Source organism: Mastigoproctus giganteus, chromosome 12 (assembly GCF_048544385.1).
Source record: "Mastigoproctus giganteus isolate SK-2022 chromosome 12, ASM4854438v1, whole genome shotgun sequence".
NCBI lineage: Eukaryota > Metazoa > Arthropoda > Arachnida > Uropygi > Thelyphonidae > Mastigoproctus > Mastigoproctus giganteus.
The window spans coordinates 116,867,924-116,885,869 of record NC_143586.1 but is presented as its reverse complement, the minus strand read 5'-3'; the positions used below and the strand labels follow the sequence as shown (position 1 = coordinate 116,885,869).

Genomic DNA, 17,946 nt, shown 5'->3' with positions numbered 1-17,946 from the left:
TGCCTAGATCCTGCAGTGCTTCTTTAACCAGTGCCTCCATTAATTTCCCTGGAACAGAAGTTAAACTAACAGGTATATAATTGCTTGTGTCACCCTTTGATCCTCCTTTGTGAATTGGGATCACATTTGCACATCTCCAGTCCATGGGTGCCTCCCTCGAGTCCAAGGAAGCTCTCATAATTATGGCTAAGGGTTTGCTTACTTCCTTTAATATAACTGGATAGATCCCATCCACCTCGTGTGCTTTTTTATGTTTATCTTCAACAATTTCTCCTCCACTTTCCTCTGAGTTATTACAAAATCATCTAGCTCACTGCCAGAGTTTAATTCATCTCTGGCATTCCCCTCCCTCAATAACTCCTCATGTGTGAATGTAGATGCGATGACTATGTCATTGCATCTACTATGTCATATGCAGAGGTGAGCTAGAACAACCTCTCTAAGGTCCCTGTGCAAACAAGACTGCCAGCATTCGATGACAAGCTTTATCTGATATAGCTTGTTTGTGACCTGCTCATGTCAAGATTGTTGCCATTGGGAGAGTAATTTATTCATGTATCAGCTGCCTATAGTCTGTATAGGGAACTGACAGGCAAAGAGTGTTGTGGGGTTCTGGTGATCTAGCTGTGGCATCTGCCATTTATGACCACTAATCCCAATGTGGCTTGGGATCCAGCAGAAACAAAGGTCGAAAGAGCACTCAGAAAGAGAGTAAAATGTCAGCTGGATCTAGTTCAGGTATGAATGAGGGTTATACCTGGTCTCTGATAAAGCCTGCAGTATACTTAGAGAGTCAGTATACACCATACACCTTTGGTACATGTGAGTTTAATGTGGTCTAAGTCTAACTGTATAGCATACAACTAGAATACATGTGATCTGGGAACATGACAGCAGATCCGACAGATGACTCTGACTTTGAACCATCAGGAAAGCAAGCAAGAAGTCAGGGTACTGGGCACGGTGGGCAGCATTGAGTTGTCAGTAAACGGATGGTGGAGTGGTGGCCTTACCCCAATTTTTGATGGAAAAGTCGCATGATGGTAGGCGAGCATACCAGGGTGGAAGTAGTTGCCTTGGTGACTGGGCAACATTGTCCACCCTAATGCTGAGCTCTCTGAGCAGCTCTTGAACACAGATACCAAAGGGACAGTTGTCAGTCTGACAGGGTTCTGGTGATCTGGCCGTGGCATCTGCCAGTTCATTACCACTGATCCCAATGTGGCTTGGGATCCAGCAGAAACGAAGGTTGAAAGAGCACTCAGAAAGAGAGTGAAACATCTGCTGGATCTAGGTGTTATAAAGAGTTTCCCATCATGGTTCGAAAATGAATGTCCACGTAGGGTTTTCTGGCAGGGATTTCAATTTAAAAGTATATTTTAGCGACAACTGCTTTCGTTGCAGGGACAGTAGTGGTTCATCTGCTCCGACGTATAAACTCTGGACAGGGAAAGTTTTAAATGTGCCAGTAGCAATACGCATGGCTTGGTGATGAACTGGGTCTAGCCACCGTAGTACACTGTTTCTAGCCGAGGCGCATACTTGGAAGCCATAATCTAATTTAGATCAGACAAGTGCACGGTAAAGGTGGAGCAAAGTGCAGCAGTCTGCATGAGCTGTACTGGAAAAAGATTCCTTGTAGGCTGTACATAGCCTGTGAAGAGAGGTCTGCCCCTGGTTATAAGGTTGGAAAAGATCGGCTTACATTACTTCTAGGTGGTAATGCATCAGGCACTTTTAAGTTAGAGCTGATGTCGGTGTACCATTCAGAGAATCTGCGTGTTATGAAGGGCATTGTGAAGAATGGACTTCCTGTTTTCTGGCACTCTAATAAGAAGGCATGGATGACCCAGGCCCTTTTTAATGAATAGTACACTTCATACTTTTGTCCAGAGACAGCCCAATTTTGTGCAGCAAACAACTTGCCCAAAAATGTTGTTTTAATCCTAGACAATGCTCCACGACATTGTTAACCTTGAAGATATCCCTAATGATGTTCTTAATGGGAAATGTGAAGATCGTTTATTTGCCACTCAGCACTACTTCACTGTTGCAGCCAATGGATCAGGTCCTTATTGTGACCTTCAAGGTGTACTATTTATGTATAACCTTCAAAGGGATTGTTGAGGCAGTGCAGGCATCTAACTCAGCGACTGTGAGGAACTACTGGAGGTCCAACAACATCCTTAAGGCCACAAATAACATTGCTGCAATCTGGAAAGAAGTGTCACAATCATGCATGAATGGCATTTGGAGGGAATTGTTGCCTGATGCAGTATTTTAATTTCTTGAGTTTGAGCCAGTTTCAACAGTGGCTGAAGATGTCAATGTCAGCAACTCACTGACATCATCAACTCATTGATGATGTCAGTGAGTTGCTGCAAAGCCATGGTGAGCCGCTTTCAAAGGAGGACTTAGGGGAGCTGGCCACTCAACTGGCTAAACTGGATTCTGAAGAGGAAGAGCAGGAGATTGTGCCAATTAGGACCCTCACCACAAAGACACTTCAATCAGCTTTGGCACAAATACAAACAGGCAGTGAAACTCTATATGATAATGACCCAAACTGGGAATGCAGAGCTCCTTCATCCAAAGAGCTAACATATTGAAGCCCTACTACAATATGTTAGAAGAGAGAAAGACTCAACAGACATCATTGCTGCAGTTCTTTTCTAAGGCCAAAGAATCTGCAGAACCGGTCGACACTCCATCAGGCCCATCCCATTAATGCCGCCCCATTACACCACTGTCAAAGAACATCAATAAGGGGAAACAGACAGTGGTGTTACTACATCCTCCAAAGATTGCTCTACTGGAACGAAGTACGAAGTTAAATTTTTATTTTATTACTTATATTTTATCTATAAATATTATTTATATCTCATAATTATAAAATAACCACAAATATTTAATATATAAAAAAAACTTAAATTAACTCTTATGGTTAAATTTTCATAGTGAAGGGACCTATCTCATCTATCTCATTTAAATACATTATAATTCTTCCTCAATTTACGCTGCGTCAGTTAGGTTCCACCTGAGGAGGTGGAACATAATTCAAGGAATAAATCAGGGCCTACCTGTATACATAATCCAAGAAATAAGAGGGCATCAAATACCAAGGGAAAGAAATAGAAATTTTTTTTCATTATTTCATAGCATTTTAAATCCTTTCTTAGTAATGTATGGCCAATTTCTCTAATTAGAAAATATTTTATTTATAGCATTTAAGTACTGCATAATATAAAACAGTAATGTCAATATTATTTGTTTCTTGTATGGAAGTGTTCTTATTTTAGTACACTCTGAAATTCTTTAAGCAGTATTAATGTATTCAGATTTTTTATAAATTATAAAGTAATATATATAATAAAGTACATATATATTGTTCTGAATTACTTTAATTTCTTTCATGTGATGTTTTCTTAAATGAAATTTACCAAAATAAACTTCATTTATGAATTTCTCTTGTTTCAAAAAAAACATGAGAGAATATATATTAAAATTAATATATATTGAAAAGATTATACTGAATGTCATTAAGATGAATGTCATTAAATTGAATGCCGTTAAGTTATGAGAGTCATTTTGATATACTTTGTATATAAAAATGACTCTCATAACTTAACGACATTCATTTTAAGATTTCATAAAACTCAAAATATTAAAAAATAACTAAAGATACAATGTGGTGAAATTTTGGTAGATACCTTAAAGAAGCAAAAAAATCAGTGATACATATATAATAAAAGTTTGCACACATCCAATTTTCATGGTATTCTAGTCATTTATAAGATGGGAAGTTATATGGAGCTTATGGAATTTTAACAATTTAAGTTCTTGAAAGGAAAGCGGAAGAGATTACTATGGCTACAATAAAACAAATTTTTGAAAAGTTTAGATTTCTATTTGTTAGAAAAAAAAAAAAAAAGCAGTTTAAAGTTTATTGTCATAATTTTTGGAACATCCTCTGATGATCGATTTTTGAAAAGAATAAAGATAAGAAAAGAGAAATGTATAGTAAATCATGTATTAGATACAATAAACTGTTATATATAATTCTTCAAATTGGCATAGTTTATCAATGACAAAAATAATTTTTTTTTCATCTTTGATATCAAATTTTATGGTTTGTTCAGAATATAAGATAAACATTATCAAAAACAAATCTTTTATATAGTCCCTGCTTACTTAAACAATTATTGATTAGTTGTATCACAATTATATATTAATTATACAATCTTCTGTGAAGTTTTTCAAGAGAGTTTTCAATCACGAATAAAATATAGATAGAGAGCATTCTAACAAAACAATAACTAATTACAAGACAAACGCTGCCAGTGAAACTAGAAATATACAGTAGAACCTCAAAAATCAGAATTCCAAAATGCAGAATGTTTTCAATACTTTTCAGAGGGTAGTGAAACTGTACAAAGGCAGAGGGAAAATAAGCTAGCTGGACTTTAAAAGAACATCAAACATCATAGCGCCAAATTTATGTACTGTATTATGTTTCATAATAATTTCCAAGCATCAGACAATCTCTCTGTTTACATATTTCTTAGACTATATAATTGTCATCACATATTTTCAATGTACAGAATCATTCATTTTGTGAGGCATATTATCTTCTTAATATGAGGTATCTATTTATATCTCATATTAAAAAAATGTTGGACAATCACAACACTAATACTGGAGGAAAGCATTCAAGTAAGCGACTTTCATTTCTTAGGCAAGTACATTACCTACTGGACCAATCTCACAGTTGTGACTAACATTTTGGCTTAATGATGGTGATTCATTCTGTGGAGATTACAGAGCTCAGAGCTATTGTATTAATTAACAAAAATAACCAATTATCCCTAAATATTAAGGCTATATGCATAACCTTCAAAAAACTGAAATTCTAAAAAATCTGCAAAGGGCGTTACATCCTCGCAGATGCCAGATTCATGAGGTTCTAATGTAATACATATATATCTCTTTAAACATTTCTACTCGTATATCAGTGGTAATTTTATATATTTCATATGCTAACAAAGTTTAAGTCTAATAGTTTAGCAGAATCTTTCCTACCAAATTATGAATTTAAAAAATTCGCAAATAAATTCTGCCTATATATGTGTTTTTGGATGGCACATTACAAGAAATGGAATTTTTAATTATTTGCATTTGAAAATATGAAATAAAATGAGGTGGGGAATAGGAATACAAAACACATGAAAATGTACACAAGGAAAAAAAAAAGAAAGAATTTCAAAGTATTTTTACAGCTGAAGTCCTTGGAGATATATAAATATTTATAGTCAACATTTTTATTCTAACACTCCTATAATTTTTATATTTAACAAAATATACATGTATAAAAAACAAGTGTGGAATTAAGTGTTTTACATTTTACAGTTTGTGTATGTGATAAAATTCATCCAACATAAAATTATAATATTATAAAACCAGTATTACAGAAATAATTCTCTCTAAATGGCAATAAAATGTATCACTAATGATAAATAATAAACAAATAAAACAATTAGAAAAGCAATGCCTCAAGTACAGTCTTTGTACACAAGAGTTCAAAGTTTAGATCAGCAGTTGCTTCTACTCACATGAATAGTTTATTAATGCTGACAATATTGCATTTTTAAATATTAATTTCCTTCATAAAATCTGGCAAGATAAACTTGTCTCTGACAGTCATTTCTGCTTACAACACACACACACACACACACACACACACACACACACACACACACACACACACACACACACACACACACACACACACACACACACACACACACACGGAGCAAAACAACGGACATTTGATGCCAGGTCCACATATATCACTAGATTTGTGTCCTGTTACTAAAAGCTGGGAATAAATCCAAAGTCTTTAAATGTATATGGTTACTAGCAGCTGGATATCGTACATTGAGAAAAACGTATTCAGAACCTATGTTTTCAGTGATGCTATCTTTTTAATTTCCTTTTCTCTGCTGAAAATTGTTTTCCATATCTTCTAGACAAATCTCTAACAAATTCTGTCTTTAGTATTTTGAGGCATCTGAAAGATTGAAAAAATTACTTTTACTTTCTATTTAATACAAACAAAAATGTTTTACAAAGTTTTAACTGTTACAGCCATTTAAATAAAGAAATTTAAGAAGAAATTTGCATAAACTGGACATTTTAAAACCAGCTGGTTAATATTTGCAAAATTGGAAAATATGATGGAGCTATGGGTGGCAACTTTTTTCCCCCATTAAGTACTCTCTGGAACAGTTTGTGTATGTGATAAAATTTATCCAACATAAAACCATAATATTATAAAACCAGTATTACAGAAATAATTCTCTCTAAGTGGCAATAAAATTTACCACTAACAATAAATAATAAACCAATAAAACACTTAGAAAAGCAATGCCTCAAGTATAGTCTTTATATGCAAGAGTTCAAAGTTCAGATCAGCAGATTTTAAATTATCAACATATTCTATACATTTATTTGAAAACTCCAAAGAAAGTTAAAATCTAGTTCTTTTATTCCTAAGGAAAATGGGAGGGATGCAGAAATAGAAGCATCGGTAAATATCACTGCTGATTCTGTTGCCGGTTTTTTCTTCAGCCATTGCTGTAAATTTGAAAACATTGTGAACTGGTACATGAGTAGCTACATACAACCAAATGAGAGTGTTTTCTGATAGAGAGAGTGTGCTTTCCATGCTACTGAAAACCATCGCTACAGAGAGATGGCTGAACAGGTGTGCCTGTCTCCTGAAGTATTAGTAGTGGCAAATGATGCAAGAAAGCCACCTTATACAGCATCAGCCAAGAAAAAAAGAACATACCATCTTTATATATATAAAGTTAGTAAGAAAGTGGAAAAGAAATGAAAAGGAGTTAAAAACAGAATAATATTTTTGAACATAAAAAGTGTTTATTTAAGAAAAAAGAACAACAAGAATCTAATATGAAGCAAAAAGCATGAACCAGTAGAAGTAAATAAAAAAGCTCTCAACCCTTTTGATGATAACAGAAAAATATTATCTGAAAAAATTCATACATTAGCATGGGGCATTACAGTACTCAATTTAAATTAGATCTTCTTTATATACCTGTGAATTAAAAGTATCTGAATAACCTTTCTATTTGAAGAGATGTGTATTACCTTTATTTCTAATAATCTTTTCTATCTGATAAACATCATCTTGCCTATTATATTTGTACTAACTGTTGTTCTTGAAAAAAAAAAAAAAAAAAAACCTTATTTCTTCACTATTTAAATCTCTTATCTTATAAGTAATAGAAATAGTTTTTAAAACTGGAGAAATAAGAGATACTTCCACAGTACAGTTAGGAAAATAACCATTTATCAAAGAACCTTTCTACTTAGTTATTCTAACCTTATTGGCAATATTATATCGGCTAAAGTTACCAAGATTCTTCTTACTATAGGTTTGAACATAAAGATTATTATAGACTGCCTTTTCATTTTCAACTTTACTTGCTTCAATAGGTTTCATTATAATAGATCTATCATAATAAGGTATTATAATTTGAATCTAATTAGCATTACCTCCCTTGAGTCCAAGGAAGCTCTCACAATTATGGCTAAGGATTTGCTTACTTCCTTTGCTGTCTCCTTTAATATAACTGGATAGATCCCATCCACCCCAGGTGCCTTTCTTATGTTTATCTTCAACAATTTCAGCCTGGTCTGAGCTTGTTAACAGGAGAGACTGCTTTTACAGGGATGGGATACACTTAAATAGAAAGGGTGCAAGAATATTTGCTGATGCTATCGAGGCAGTGTTAGGTGGGTCGGAAAACTACTAGCTTGGGGGGATACACAGACTAATAGATTAATAGTAGCCGCTGGCAGAGGTGAAAGTGATTCTTCAACTGCTTCTACTGGAATGAGCAGCAGCCTGGAAAACAAGGTGCAGGGGATTTCACAGACTGTGGGGAGTCATTGCAGAACAAGTAAATACATGTGTTATGTTAGGGTAGCTAAGAACAGGTGCATGTATACTTGGTGTGTACACCAATGCTAGGAGTTTGGTAAATAAATTTGATGAATTTGAGGTGTTGGTCAAAACATCAAAGGCATTTAAGAAGGATGTAGAGCTGCTGCAACAAGTACAGGGCAACAAGATTAGCAAATGGAAATAAGTTTTGCAAATTACAGTGTCTGGAGACTAGGCACCTGTAAGGTGATTTGATTTAGGTTTATAAAGCCTTGAATGGTTTGAGCTTGCTCAATACAGATAGGATTCTTCCTCTTGTTCAGAATAATCACCTGAGAGGACATAAATTCAAACCGAGGAAAGACAGTTGTAGGATAGACGTGCTTTAGCCAGCGGGTGGTCTAATACATCTGTCAAATTTTTATAATAATAGATCTATTTACTTCCTATTATTAACTGTAAAGTATTTCCACAATTTTCTTTTCAGAGTTTTCTTACATCATTCTGCTATTTGAGCCCCTCAATGTGGGCACCTGTAGACGAAGAGTGATGCTGCTGGGCTTCCAGATTAGCATCTCTGGGATCCAATGCCCTAACCTAGGATCCAGGGTAACAACATAGGAATTTGGTGTGTTTACTGTACGCTGCGACCCATGGAAATCTGGAAATTAGCATTAGCATTAATAGAGGCACATGATGCAAAGAAAGCAAGCTTATACAGCATCAACCATAAAAAAAAAAAAAAAAAAAAAAACCTTTCCATTTCACTTATCCATTCATTCCAAATGTTTGACTAGTTCTGCCTTGAATTTATTTGAGCTATCAGCTTCCACAACAACAGATAGAAGTTTGCTCCACAATCAACTACCAACTGGTTAGAGGCAAACTACCACACATCAATTGTATAACTGTCTCTCCTCAGATTGAATCTATGCCCCCTCAGGTTTGCAATCAGAGTAAGAGGAAGGATCCCCTCAGTATTAAGCCTGCTCAATCAATTCAAGGCCTTATACACCTCAATCAGATCACCTTGCAGGTGCATAGTCTCCAGAAACTGCAATTTGCAGAACTTAAGCCTTTCTTCATAAAAGCACCCCTTTTTTCCCTTCACCAGTCTTGTTGCTCTTCTCTGTACTCATTCTAGCAAATCTACATCCTTCCTAAAATGAGGCTTCCTTATCCCTGCTCGCAAAATTCCTGTATATCATTGAAAAGATCCCATGACCTACTCTGGCAGCCTGTCTGCACTGCTCAGAAAACTTCATATCTGACGGCACAATTACCCCAAAGTCTCTTTCTTTCTTCACTACCTTGAGTGTAACACCACATAGTTGGTACATTTCTCTGGGGTTATTGCTACCTGTATGCAGTACTTTGCATTTGTCAATGTTAAACTTCAGTTGCCACTTCTCAGCCCATGGCCGACCGGGCTAGCCGAGTGGGTAAAGTACCTGCCCGGCAATCCAAAGGTCGCGGGTTCGATTCCCGCCTCGGGCTTGGATCAAAGTACTGCAAAAACCTTGGGAGGTGCAATATGGCCACAGAAGCCGATGCGCCAACAACTACCAAATCAAAAAAAAAAAAAAAAATCTCAGCCCATCTACCAAACTTTTCCAGATCCTGTTGCAACAGCATCCTGTCATTACTGTTATTAACAACCATGGGCGTATTAAGGGGTAGGTAGAGAGGGCATATGTCCCCCTTAACCAAAAATTTGAAATTAAAGAAGAAGAATGCAGGAGTCCTTCTAAAAAGAACTCAAATGCCTGGTCGCCATGCTCTTCCTTACGATGATACCTGGATATGCCACTGTTAACAACCCTGCCAACTTTTGTATCATCTGGTAACTTTAACATTAAAGTTTTATTATTTTATTATTTCCATTATTAGTCCATGTAGAGCAGCACCCACTGACCACCACTCTGTCTTCTCCCACTCAACCATCCTTTTATCCATTGTAGCAACTTTCCCTTAATGCCATACTGCTTTAATTTGTACAGTAGTCTTCCATGTGAACAGTATCAAAAGCTTTCCTGAAATCCAAATATATGATATCAGAATTATTTTTTGCATCCAGTTCCTTTGTGACCACATCATAGTATCCAATCAAATTTGTCAGACAAGACTTTCCCTTTACAAACCCATGCTGTGTCTGAATTATTGCTGAAGTCTTGTCTAAATGATCCTGCGATGCTTCTTTAACCAGTGACTCCATTATTTTTCCTAGAAAAGAAGTCAAACTAACGGGTCTGTAATTACTTGTGTCACCCTTTTATCCCCCCTTTGTGAATTGGAGATACATTTGCACATCTCCAGAGTGGTGGGACTTCCCCTGAGTCTAAGTATGCTCTCATAATTATGGGGATTGTTAGAAGGCTACCATCACACAAAAAAAGTATGCCTTGTGGTCCAAACCAACTAGTTTGAATCCCTTAGATGATGTGATATGGCACCAAGGGACTGTGGTGAGTAGAGAGGATTCTATTACAGATAAATAACTATTAGAGATTCTCATTTCACAGATGAACTACTTTAGGTTTAACAGGAGTTTCCTATCAGAGCAAATTATTATTCTTTGATAGATCTGTGAAATAGTCCAAATTAAGGGCAATGTTTTTGATTCTTGCTTCAACTTCAGGAATCTAGGATGGACAAGGGAAAGTGGTGAGAACACTATATTTTCATGGAGGATCCAAAACCATAATGTGAAGAATGGTTCTTGTTGGAAGTTTTTTGGGATGATAAGTTGTGGAATGGTGGAGAATACCTCTGATGGTCTTCCTTTAATCATCTAGTTTTTCTAGACTGAAGACTTCTATTGTCAGTCTTTGATGATATTTGATTTTGCTTGGATTTGAAATGGAAAAGACTTTGTATCTCTCTTTTGTGTTAAAAGTTATTACAAATTTACTGTTCTGAACCCTGCAAAACACATCAAGGTAAGTTATGTGGCAATTTTTTATTTCCATGGTAAGGATTATTGTTGTTATTAGCCATATGATACAAGGAAGCCTGAAGCTTTGCTGCACCAGTGAAATGTGAGCCCTTGGGGTAGAGTTTATATGTACAAGTGCAAATTGAAACTCCTCCCCACTGTGATTCAGACAATGCATCTTCAGGGTACTGGAGTCACAGCTGAGAAATGCATTTGTGATATGACAGCAGGAATTTCAAAATTTGCCAAGATAACTTTCATTAGAGAGAGAGAGAGAGAGAGAGAGAGAGAGAGAGAGAGATGGATGGAGGAAGGAAGTTAACTCATCATACTTAGCACCTTCTTTTAGAGGTAGAAGGTCCTTTGGAATTGGAAATAGGCCTTATATTTGATCGGTTGAAAGGTCTATGACAGTGATATCTTTAGCATTAACAAAGGCACATGATGCAAGAAAGCAAGCTTATATAGCATCAGCCAAAAAAAAAAAAAAAATTTCACCCATCCACTCGCTCCAAATGTTTGTCAAGTTCTGCCTTGAATCTATTTAAGCTATCAACTTCTACAACGACAGATTATTATTATTAGCCATATGGTGCAAGGAAGCCTGAAGCTTATGCTGCACTAGCCAAAAAAATTCCCGAGTTACTCTGAGAGAGAGAGAGTCAAAAGGAATCACCAAGAAAGAGAAGAATGAGATATCCAACTCAGGACCCTGGGTGTGCCAAGCCCATACTCACCAGATGTAAGCCCCTGGGTTAGATGGAAGTTTGTTCCAGCAATCAACCACCCTGGAGAGAAAGTAATGGAGTGTAACCAATGTGCTGATGATTTTGTCTGTCACATTGTCCTTGATGCCTATAAGGGGGATGTGATGCCAGATAACACCATGTTCAGGACTGTTAAAGTATTTGTCTTTCAACATTCTTTGGTTTACTCAGTGTCCATTTTTTTTATTTATTTATATGATACATAATAACATTATAAATATATATATGTTAATGTTTTGATATCACATGAATAGGTACAAGGCAGCTATGATCTAACAAAAGCAAATACAGTATAATAATATTAGTACTAACACATTTTATGTGATGATGTGTGTGAAATATATATTTATTTTTTTATTTTTTTTTTTAGACTTAAAAATCTACCATCATTTACAACTAAAATTTAATAACCTTAATTTTAATTTATATATGTTATAAATATAAACATTGAAAACTGAATTGTATTAAAACTGAATGTAAAGTAATTACATTTCTAAAATTTAATGAGGTCTCACAATAAAAGATAAAAACACAGATCACAGAATATTAGTCCATTACTATTCTGAAAAAAATTCTTTTAAATTCTTTTCTAGGTTAAAAAAAGCATATTAGAAGGATATTATAAAAATACCACTGAGCTCTTCATTGATACTTACTTTCTGTATTGTGAACTAGACCTGAATTTTGCAATATCAAAGCTTGGGGCATGAGGCATATGAACTATAAAAGCATTTGGAAGCACAACAAATTCATATCTATAAAAAGAGGAAAAATAGATATTTTTTTAATCAAGCATGAAGTTTGACTCCAAATAAGATTTTCACAGACCTATATTTTTAATTATTATTTTTATAATTATTATATAAGGACATTAACTGTGAATACAACAGTAAATATGAGATCTGCTGACATATATGCAGTAGAAGATATGCACTACTATTTCAATTTTACTTTATTTTACAACCATTGATCATCATCATGACATTGTTTATCAACTACATCATATTATAGTTGAACAGTAAATTTTCTCAACAGTAAATTTATTGTAAATAAATTTACTGTTGTGAAAGAAGCCTTTGAAAGCTTCAGTTATTTTAGTGCTTTTAATCTGGTATATTTTATTGCATTTTGATTCAGTATTTTATTATCATTTTATTTGTACATTCACTGTAAACTACATTTGTTTTATTCTATCTTAATTCAGTATTTTATTATACTGAATTAACATTTTATTTGTTATATGAAGTAACATTTTATATGTATAATCACATTTATTTTGTTTGATCTACAGTACTGTAAATTTATTGTAAATTTAAATATAAAGCTTTTTAAGATTTTGGTTTTCGTTTTTACTTCAATGGTTGGCGAGAAATGCTAAAAATCATAGTATGAAATTTGTACATTAGGCATCATTATTATAAAATCTCATATTGCAAAATCCTCGTATAAGAGTTGCTCTCCTATATTTAAATAAATAACACTATTCCATTAAAAAAGCAGTGTTACATATTCTCAGTTGAGTACCACTGCTTAGATGGCACCATTTCAAAGCTTGATAGTGTAATGATCTTTGGGAGCTGCTAAGTGAAACTTTCTTTACTGCTTAAAGATTACAGTGTTTTATAACTTTTGATTTAAAATTAGTAGCATGCTTATTATCTGAGTTTCTCTGATAAGTTCATGAACTTGTTTGTTACCTGGGGTTTGAAGTTGCTTAAAAATCCAGTTGACTTCTGTTACCATTGTCAAAGTGACAGAAGTCAACTGGAGGTGCTACTGCTATGTGGAGATTTTCTATGTAGCTTTGTATTAATATCAGAAGTGTTGTTTTTGTTAGGCCAATAAACTGTAAATTTATAGCAAAGGAATACAAATGTGATTTTATAACATAACTTAATCATGTAGTAACATAATCTAAAATAGCAAGAAAAGATAATAGTTTTTTATAGCTTTTGATTTAAAATTAGTCTCTGATTAAGTTTGTGCATTTCTCTGATTAAGTTTGTGAATTTTGTTCATCACTTGAGTTTTAAAGTTGCTAAAAAAACAAGTCGAATTCTACCATCATTGTCACAGTATTGATATACGTGCTATTTTGCTACTTGGAGATTTTCTATGTAGTTTTATAACAATGTAATCAATATCAGAAGTATTGTTTTTGTTAGACAATAAACTATAAATTTATAGCAATACAAATGTAATTTTATACATTACTTTAGCATGTAATAACAATATAAAGATATTGATGGGATATCAGAGGCATGGTGTCACACAGATAAACAGTGCAGAATTGGAAATTTGGGAGTACAATGTGTACAAGAAGGATAGACAGGAGAGGAAGGGAGGAGGGATAATGCTGTTAGTTAAGAAACACACAAAATCTAAGGAAGTGCATCCAATTGATGTTGGTGGATAACGCAGTGTTGAGTCTGTTTGGTGCACTGGCAAATGAAATAAGCACTGGCAAATGAAAAATGAGAGTAGATGTGTGCAGGCCTAATTGAATCTGATGAGTATAATGAGCAATTGTGCAGAGAAATAGTGTGGGCTAGTAAATCCGAATGTCTTATAATGGGGGATTTTAACTTTCCAGATATTGACTGGAACTTATGGGTTGGTCACTCGCACACTAGCAAGAATTTTGTGGATTTATTGGATGACTATTTTCTACAGCAACATGTTCGAGAGGGAATCAAAGAGAGTAATACTGTTTATCTGATTATCAGCAGTGATTATTCATACATTAAGAATTTGCAGATAAAAGAACCACTGGGTGACAGTGATCACAATGTACTGATGTAGGAATTACTTAAAGATTTAACTACCATCAAGGCTAAAGGGAAGGTTGTTTGTTATTTGGCTTTTAGGAGCATTAGCAACTAAGGTCATATTGCTATGGGGATATGTGGTGGTCATTCCCTGACCTTTCCGTATCCTCTGTATTTGGTGGTCACGGGTTCGAACCCCGGTCTAATCAAGAAGCATGTGCTACGCACTGCGGCTTCTGTCCACCTGGCTACGGAGGTACCCCTAAAGGGAAGGGCTTTTGCTTTCGTAAAGGTGACTACAGCAGTCTCAGACAGTTTTTAAATTCTGTACAGTGGGATCAACTGATGATGTTACCAACATTGAATTTCAGGGACTTAATTTTGGAGGCTACTAGACGTTTCATTCCGACTACGAAATACTGTTCTACGTTTAGGCCTAAATGGATATCCAATGAATTAATGAGGCTCGTGGCAGAGAAGAAGAATGTATAGGATGCATATAAAGTATTAGGTGACACAGAAGCATATGGCAGGTATAAACTAGTCTGTAATCAAGTCACAAAGGAGGTTAGGCAGGCAAAGGCAGATTACAAGAAATCCTAGGAAAAGAATGCAAAGAAAATCAGCAGAGTTCTTTACTTATGTAAACTCTAGAAGGAAAGGGATGAATCAGATTAGACCACTTAACATAGATGGACTGACTATTGATGATCATGCTCCGGTAGCTGATAAACTGAATTAGTATTTTTCACCAGATTCACACATGAGGAGTCATTCAATGAGGAGAGTATCAGAAGTTTATCAAACACTAACAGGGAGCTAAGTGATTTTGTAATAACTGAGAGCAAAGTGGAGGAGAAATTGTTGAAGTTAAACATAAGGAAGGAACCTGGGGTGGACGGAATCTATCCAGTTATATTAAAACAGACAGCAAAGAAAGTAAGCAAACTCTTAGCCATAATTATGAGAGCTTCCTTGGACTCAGGGTAGGTCCCCATGGACTGGAGGTGTGCAAACATATCACCAATTCACAATCATGATCATCATCATCATCAGCCATTTTCAATCCACTGCAGGATGAAGGCCTCTCCAGCAACTTTCCAGTTCCTTCTGTTTTGTGCAATGACCATCCATTTACTACCCACAAACTCATGAATTTCATCTGTCCATCTGTGTCGTTGTCTTCCAGGTTTTCTTCTAGCTCCTCTTGGGTACCATTCTGTTATTTTCTTAGTCCATCTGTCATCATGTCTTTGAGCTATATGTCCTGCCCAAGACCACTTTAGTTCTTTAGTTTTGATAAGAATGTCCTTTACTTGAGTTTGCTGCCTAATCCATGTGTTTCTCTTCTTATCTAACAGTCTGATTCCCAAAATAATGTGTTCCATTCTTCACTGTGTAGTTCTCAGCTTCTCTTCCATTCTTTTGGTGAGTGCCCAAGTTTCACTTCCATAAGTCATGGTGGGGAGTATACATTGATTCATTATTTTACGTTTCAGACAAACTGGGATATTGCTCTTCAGTATGTGACTATATTTCCTGAATGCTATCCATCCAAAATTTATTCTTCTCTTCACTTCCAGCCATTTATCATTATTACAGCTAATAACTTGTCCCAGATAAGTATATGACTTCACATTTTCAATTACTGCTCCTTCAATCATTAGGTCCCTTTCTGTGGCATACTTGTTCATCATTACTTTTGTTTTAGCCATAATCGTGTTTAGTCCAAAATCCTTACTAACTGTGCATAACTGATTAAGATTTTCCTCTAATTGTTTGGGTTCGTGGCTTATGACCACAATGTCATCTGCAAATCATAAATGGTTTAGGTACTCTCCATTCACATTGACTCCTTTCTGTGACCAGTCTAATCTGCTGAAAGCTTCTTCAAGGGCAGCAGTAAACAACTTCAGAGATATTGTGTCTCCTTGTCGAACTCCTTTCTCAATTTTAAATTTTAAATTTACTATTATTATTCAATTTTAAATTTACTACTGTCTTTGACTAGTCTAATAAAGGAGGTTGCATTCTCATATATTTTCTTCAAAATCATAATATATGGAGTATCTAGGCCTTGCCTTTCCAGTGCCTGAAACAACATCACTGCCTTATGCTGTACGGAGTCAAATGCCTTTTCATAATCCACAAATGCCAGGCATAATGGTGTGTTATTTTAATTTGCTTTCTCCATTAGCTGTGACATTACATGAAGGTGATCCATAGTTGAGAATCCTGTCCTAAAGCCAGCTTGCTCTTTCGGTTGATTCTCATCAAGTATTCTTTCTAATCTGTTAGTAATAACCATTGTGAAAAACTTGTAGATGTGGGATAACAAACTAATGGTCTATAATTTTCAATTTCTGATTTATCTCCTTTCTTATGCAGCAAAACTATGATTGCATTATTCCAATCCATAGGCATCACACCTTTTCTAATGCATTTTGTGAAGTCTTGCTAGTTTTTGTGTCATGTCTCTTTCTACCAATTTTAACAACTCTACAGTAACCTCACCATCCCCTGGGGCTTTGTTATTCTTCATTTTCTTCAATGCATGTTCTACCTCATCAGGAAGGATATCAGGTATATTGTATGTGTTGCTAATTCGTGATCTATCTTCCCCACTGCTGGCATCATTCCCTCGCTCCTTGTATAACTCTTTATAGTAGTCTTCTTCTAATAGTCTTCTGCTATTTGAATTATGCCTTCTCTGCTATTTATAAGTACACCATCACTTTTCTTCAGTTTCAGTATCATTTGTCTTTCTGTATTACTACTCATGCTGCTGATTTAAATCCTTTATTTTCCCTTAATGCTTGTTCTACTTTTCTTGTGTTAAATTTTCTTATGTCCTCTCTGAGGCTCTTTCTAATGGCTCTTTTTAATGGCTTTGCATAACTCAGTACATGCAATTTTCTCCTTGTCGGTGTTTTTCATGCTCTTCATTTGTTATCTTTGGTTCATCATAACAAGTGTTTCTTGACTAATTTTTTCTTCTTTGGATTTCTTTTTACCAATAGGTTTCTTGGGCTTTATCACTTTTAGAAAGTTGTAATATTTCTTGTCGATATCTTTGCCCTGAGCAGTCTGCAGAAGCTCAAACTTGTTCTTAAGTTCCAGTACATACTGCTTTTTCTCCTCTTCCGTTATATCAAAGACCTTCATATTATTTACTCGAGTCAGTTTTTTACTTTCTTTTCTTACATCTATATCAAGTGTGCATCTTACCATTCTGTGATCACTTTCAACATTTACCTTGTTCAAGACAGTAACATCATTCACGATATATCTTCTGTTAGTGAGGATGAAGTCGATTTCATTAGTTGTTAATCCATTTGGGCTCTTCCGTGTCCACTTTCTGTTCACCCTTTTCTTGAAAAAAGTGTTCATTACTGACATTCCTCGAGATTCTGCAAATTCCACAAGTCTTTCACCTCTTGCATCACAAATTCACAAAGGAGGTTCAAAAGGTGACACAAGTAACTACAGACCTGCTAGTTTAATTAT

At 35.2% G+C, this 17,946-nt stretch overlaps 1 protein-coding gene across 1 annotated transcript in view; it reads right to left on the bottom strand.

Moving 5' to 3' along the window:
• Positions 1-5,973: 5,973 nt before the first annotated feature.
• LOC150077356 (xylosyl- and glucuronyltransferase LARGE1-like) overlaps positions 5,974-17,946 on the bottom strand; it is a 1,505,345-nt gene continuing 1,493,372 nt past the window's right edge. The window contains exons 23-24 of the mRNA XM_090385866.1: positions 12,328-12,426; positions 5,974-6,067 (exon numbers count right to left, since the gene is read on the bottom strand). Of these exons, the coding sequence (XP_090241992.1) occupies positions 5,974-6,067; positions 12,328-12,426 (193 nt within the window). The remainder of the gene's footprint in view (positions 6,068-12,327; positions 12,427-17,946) is intronic.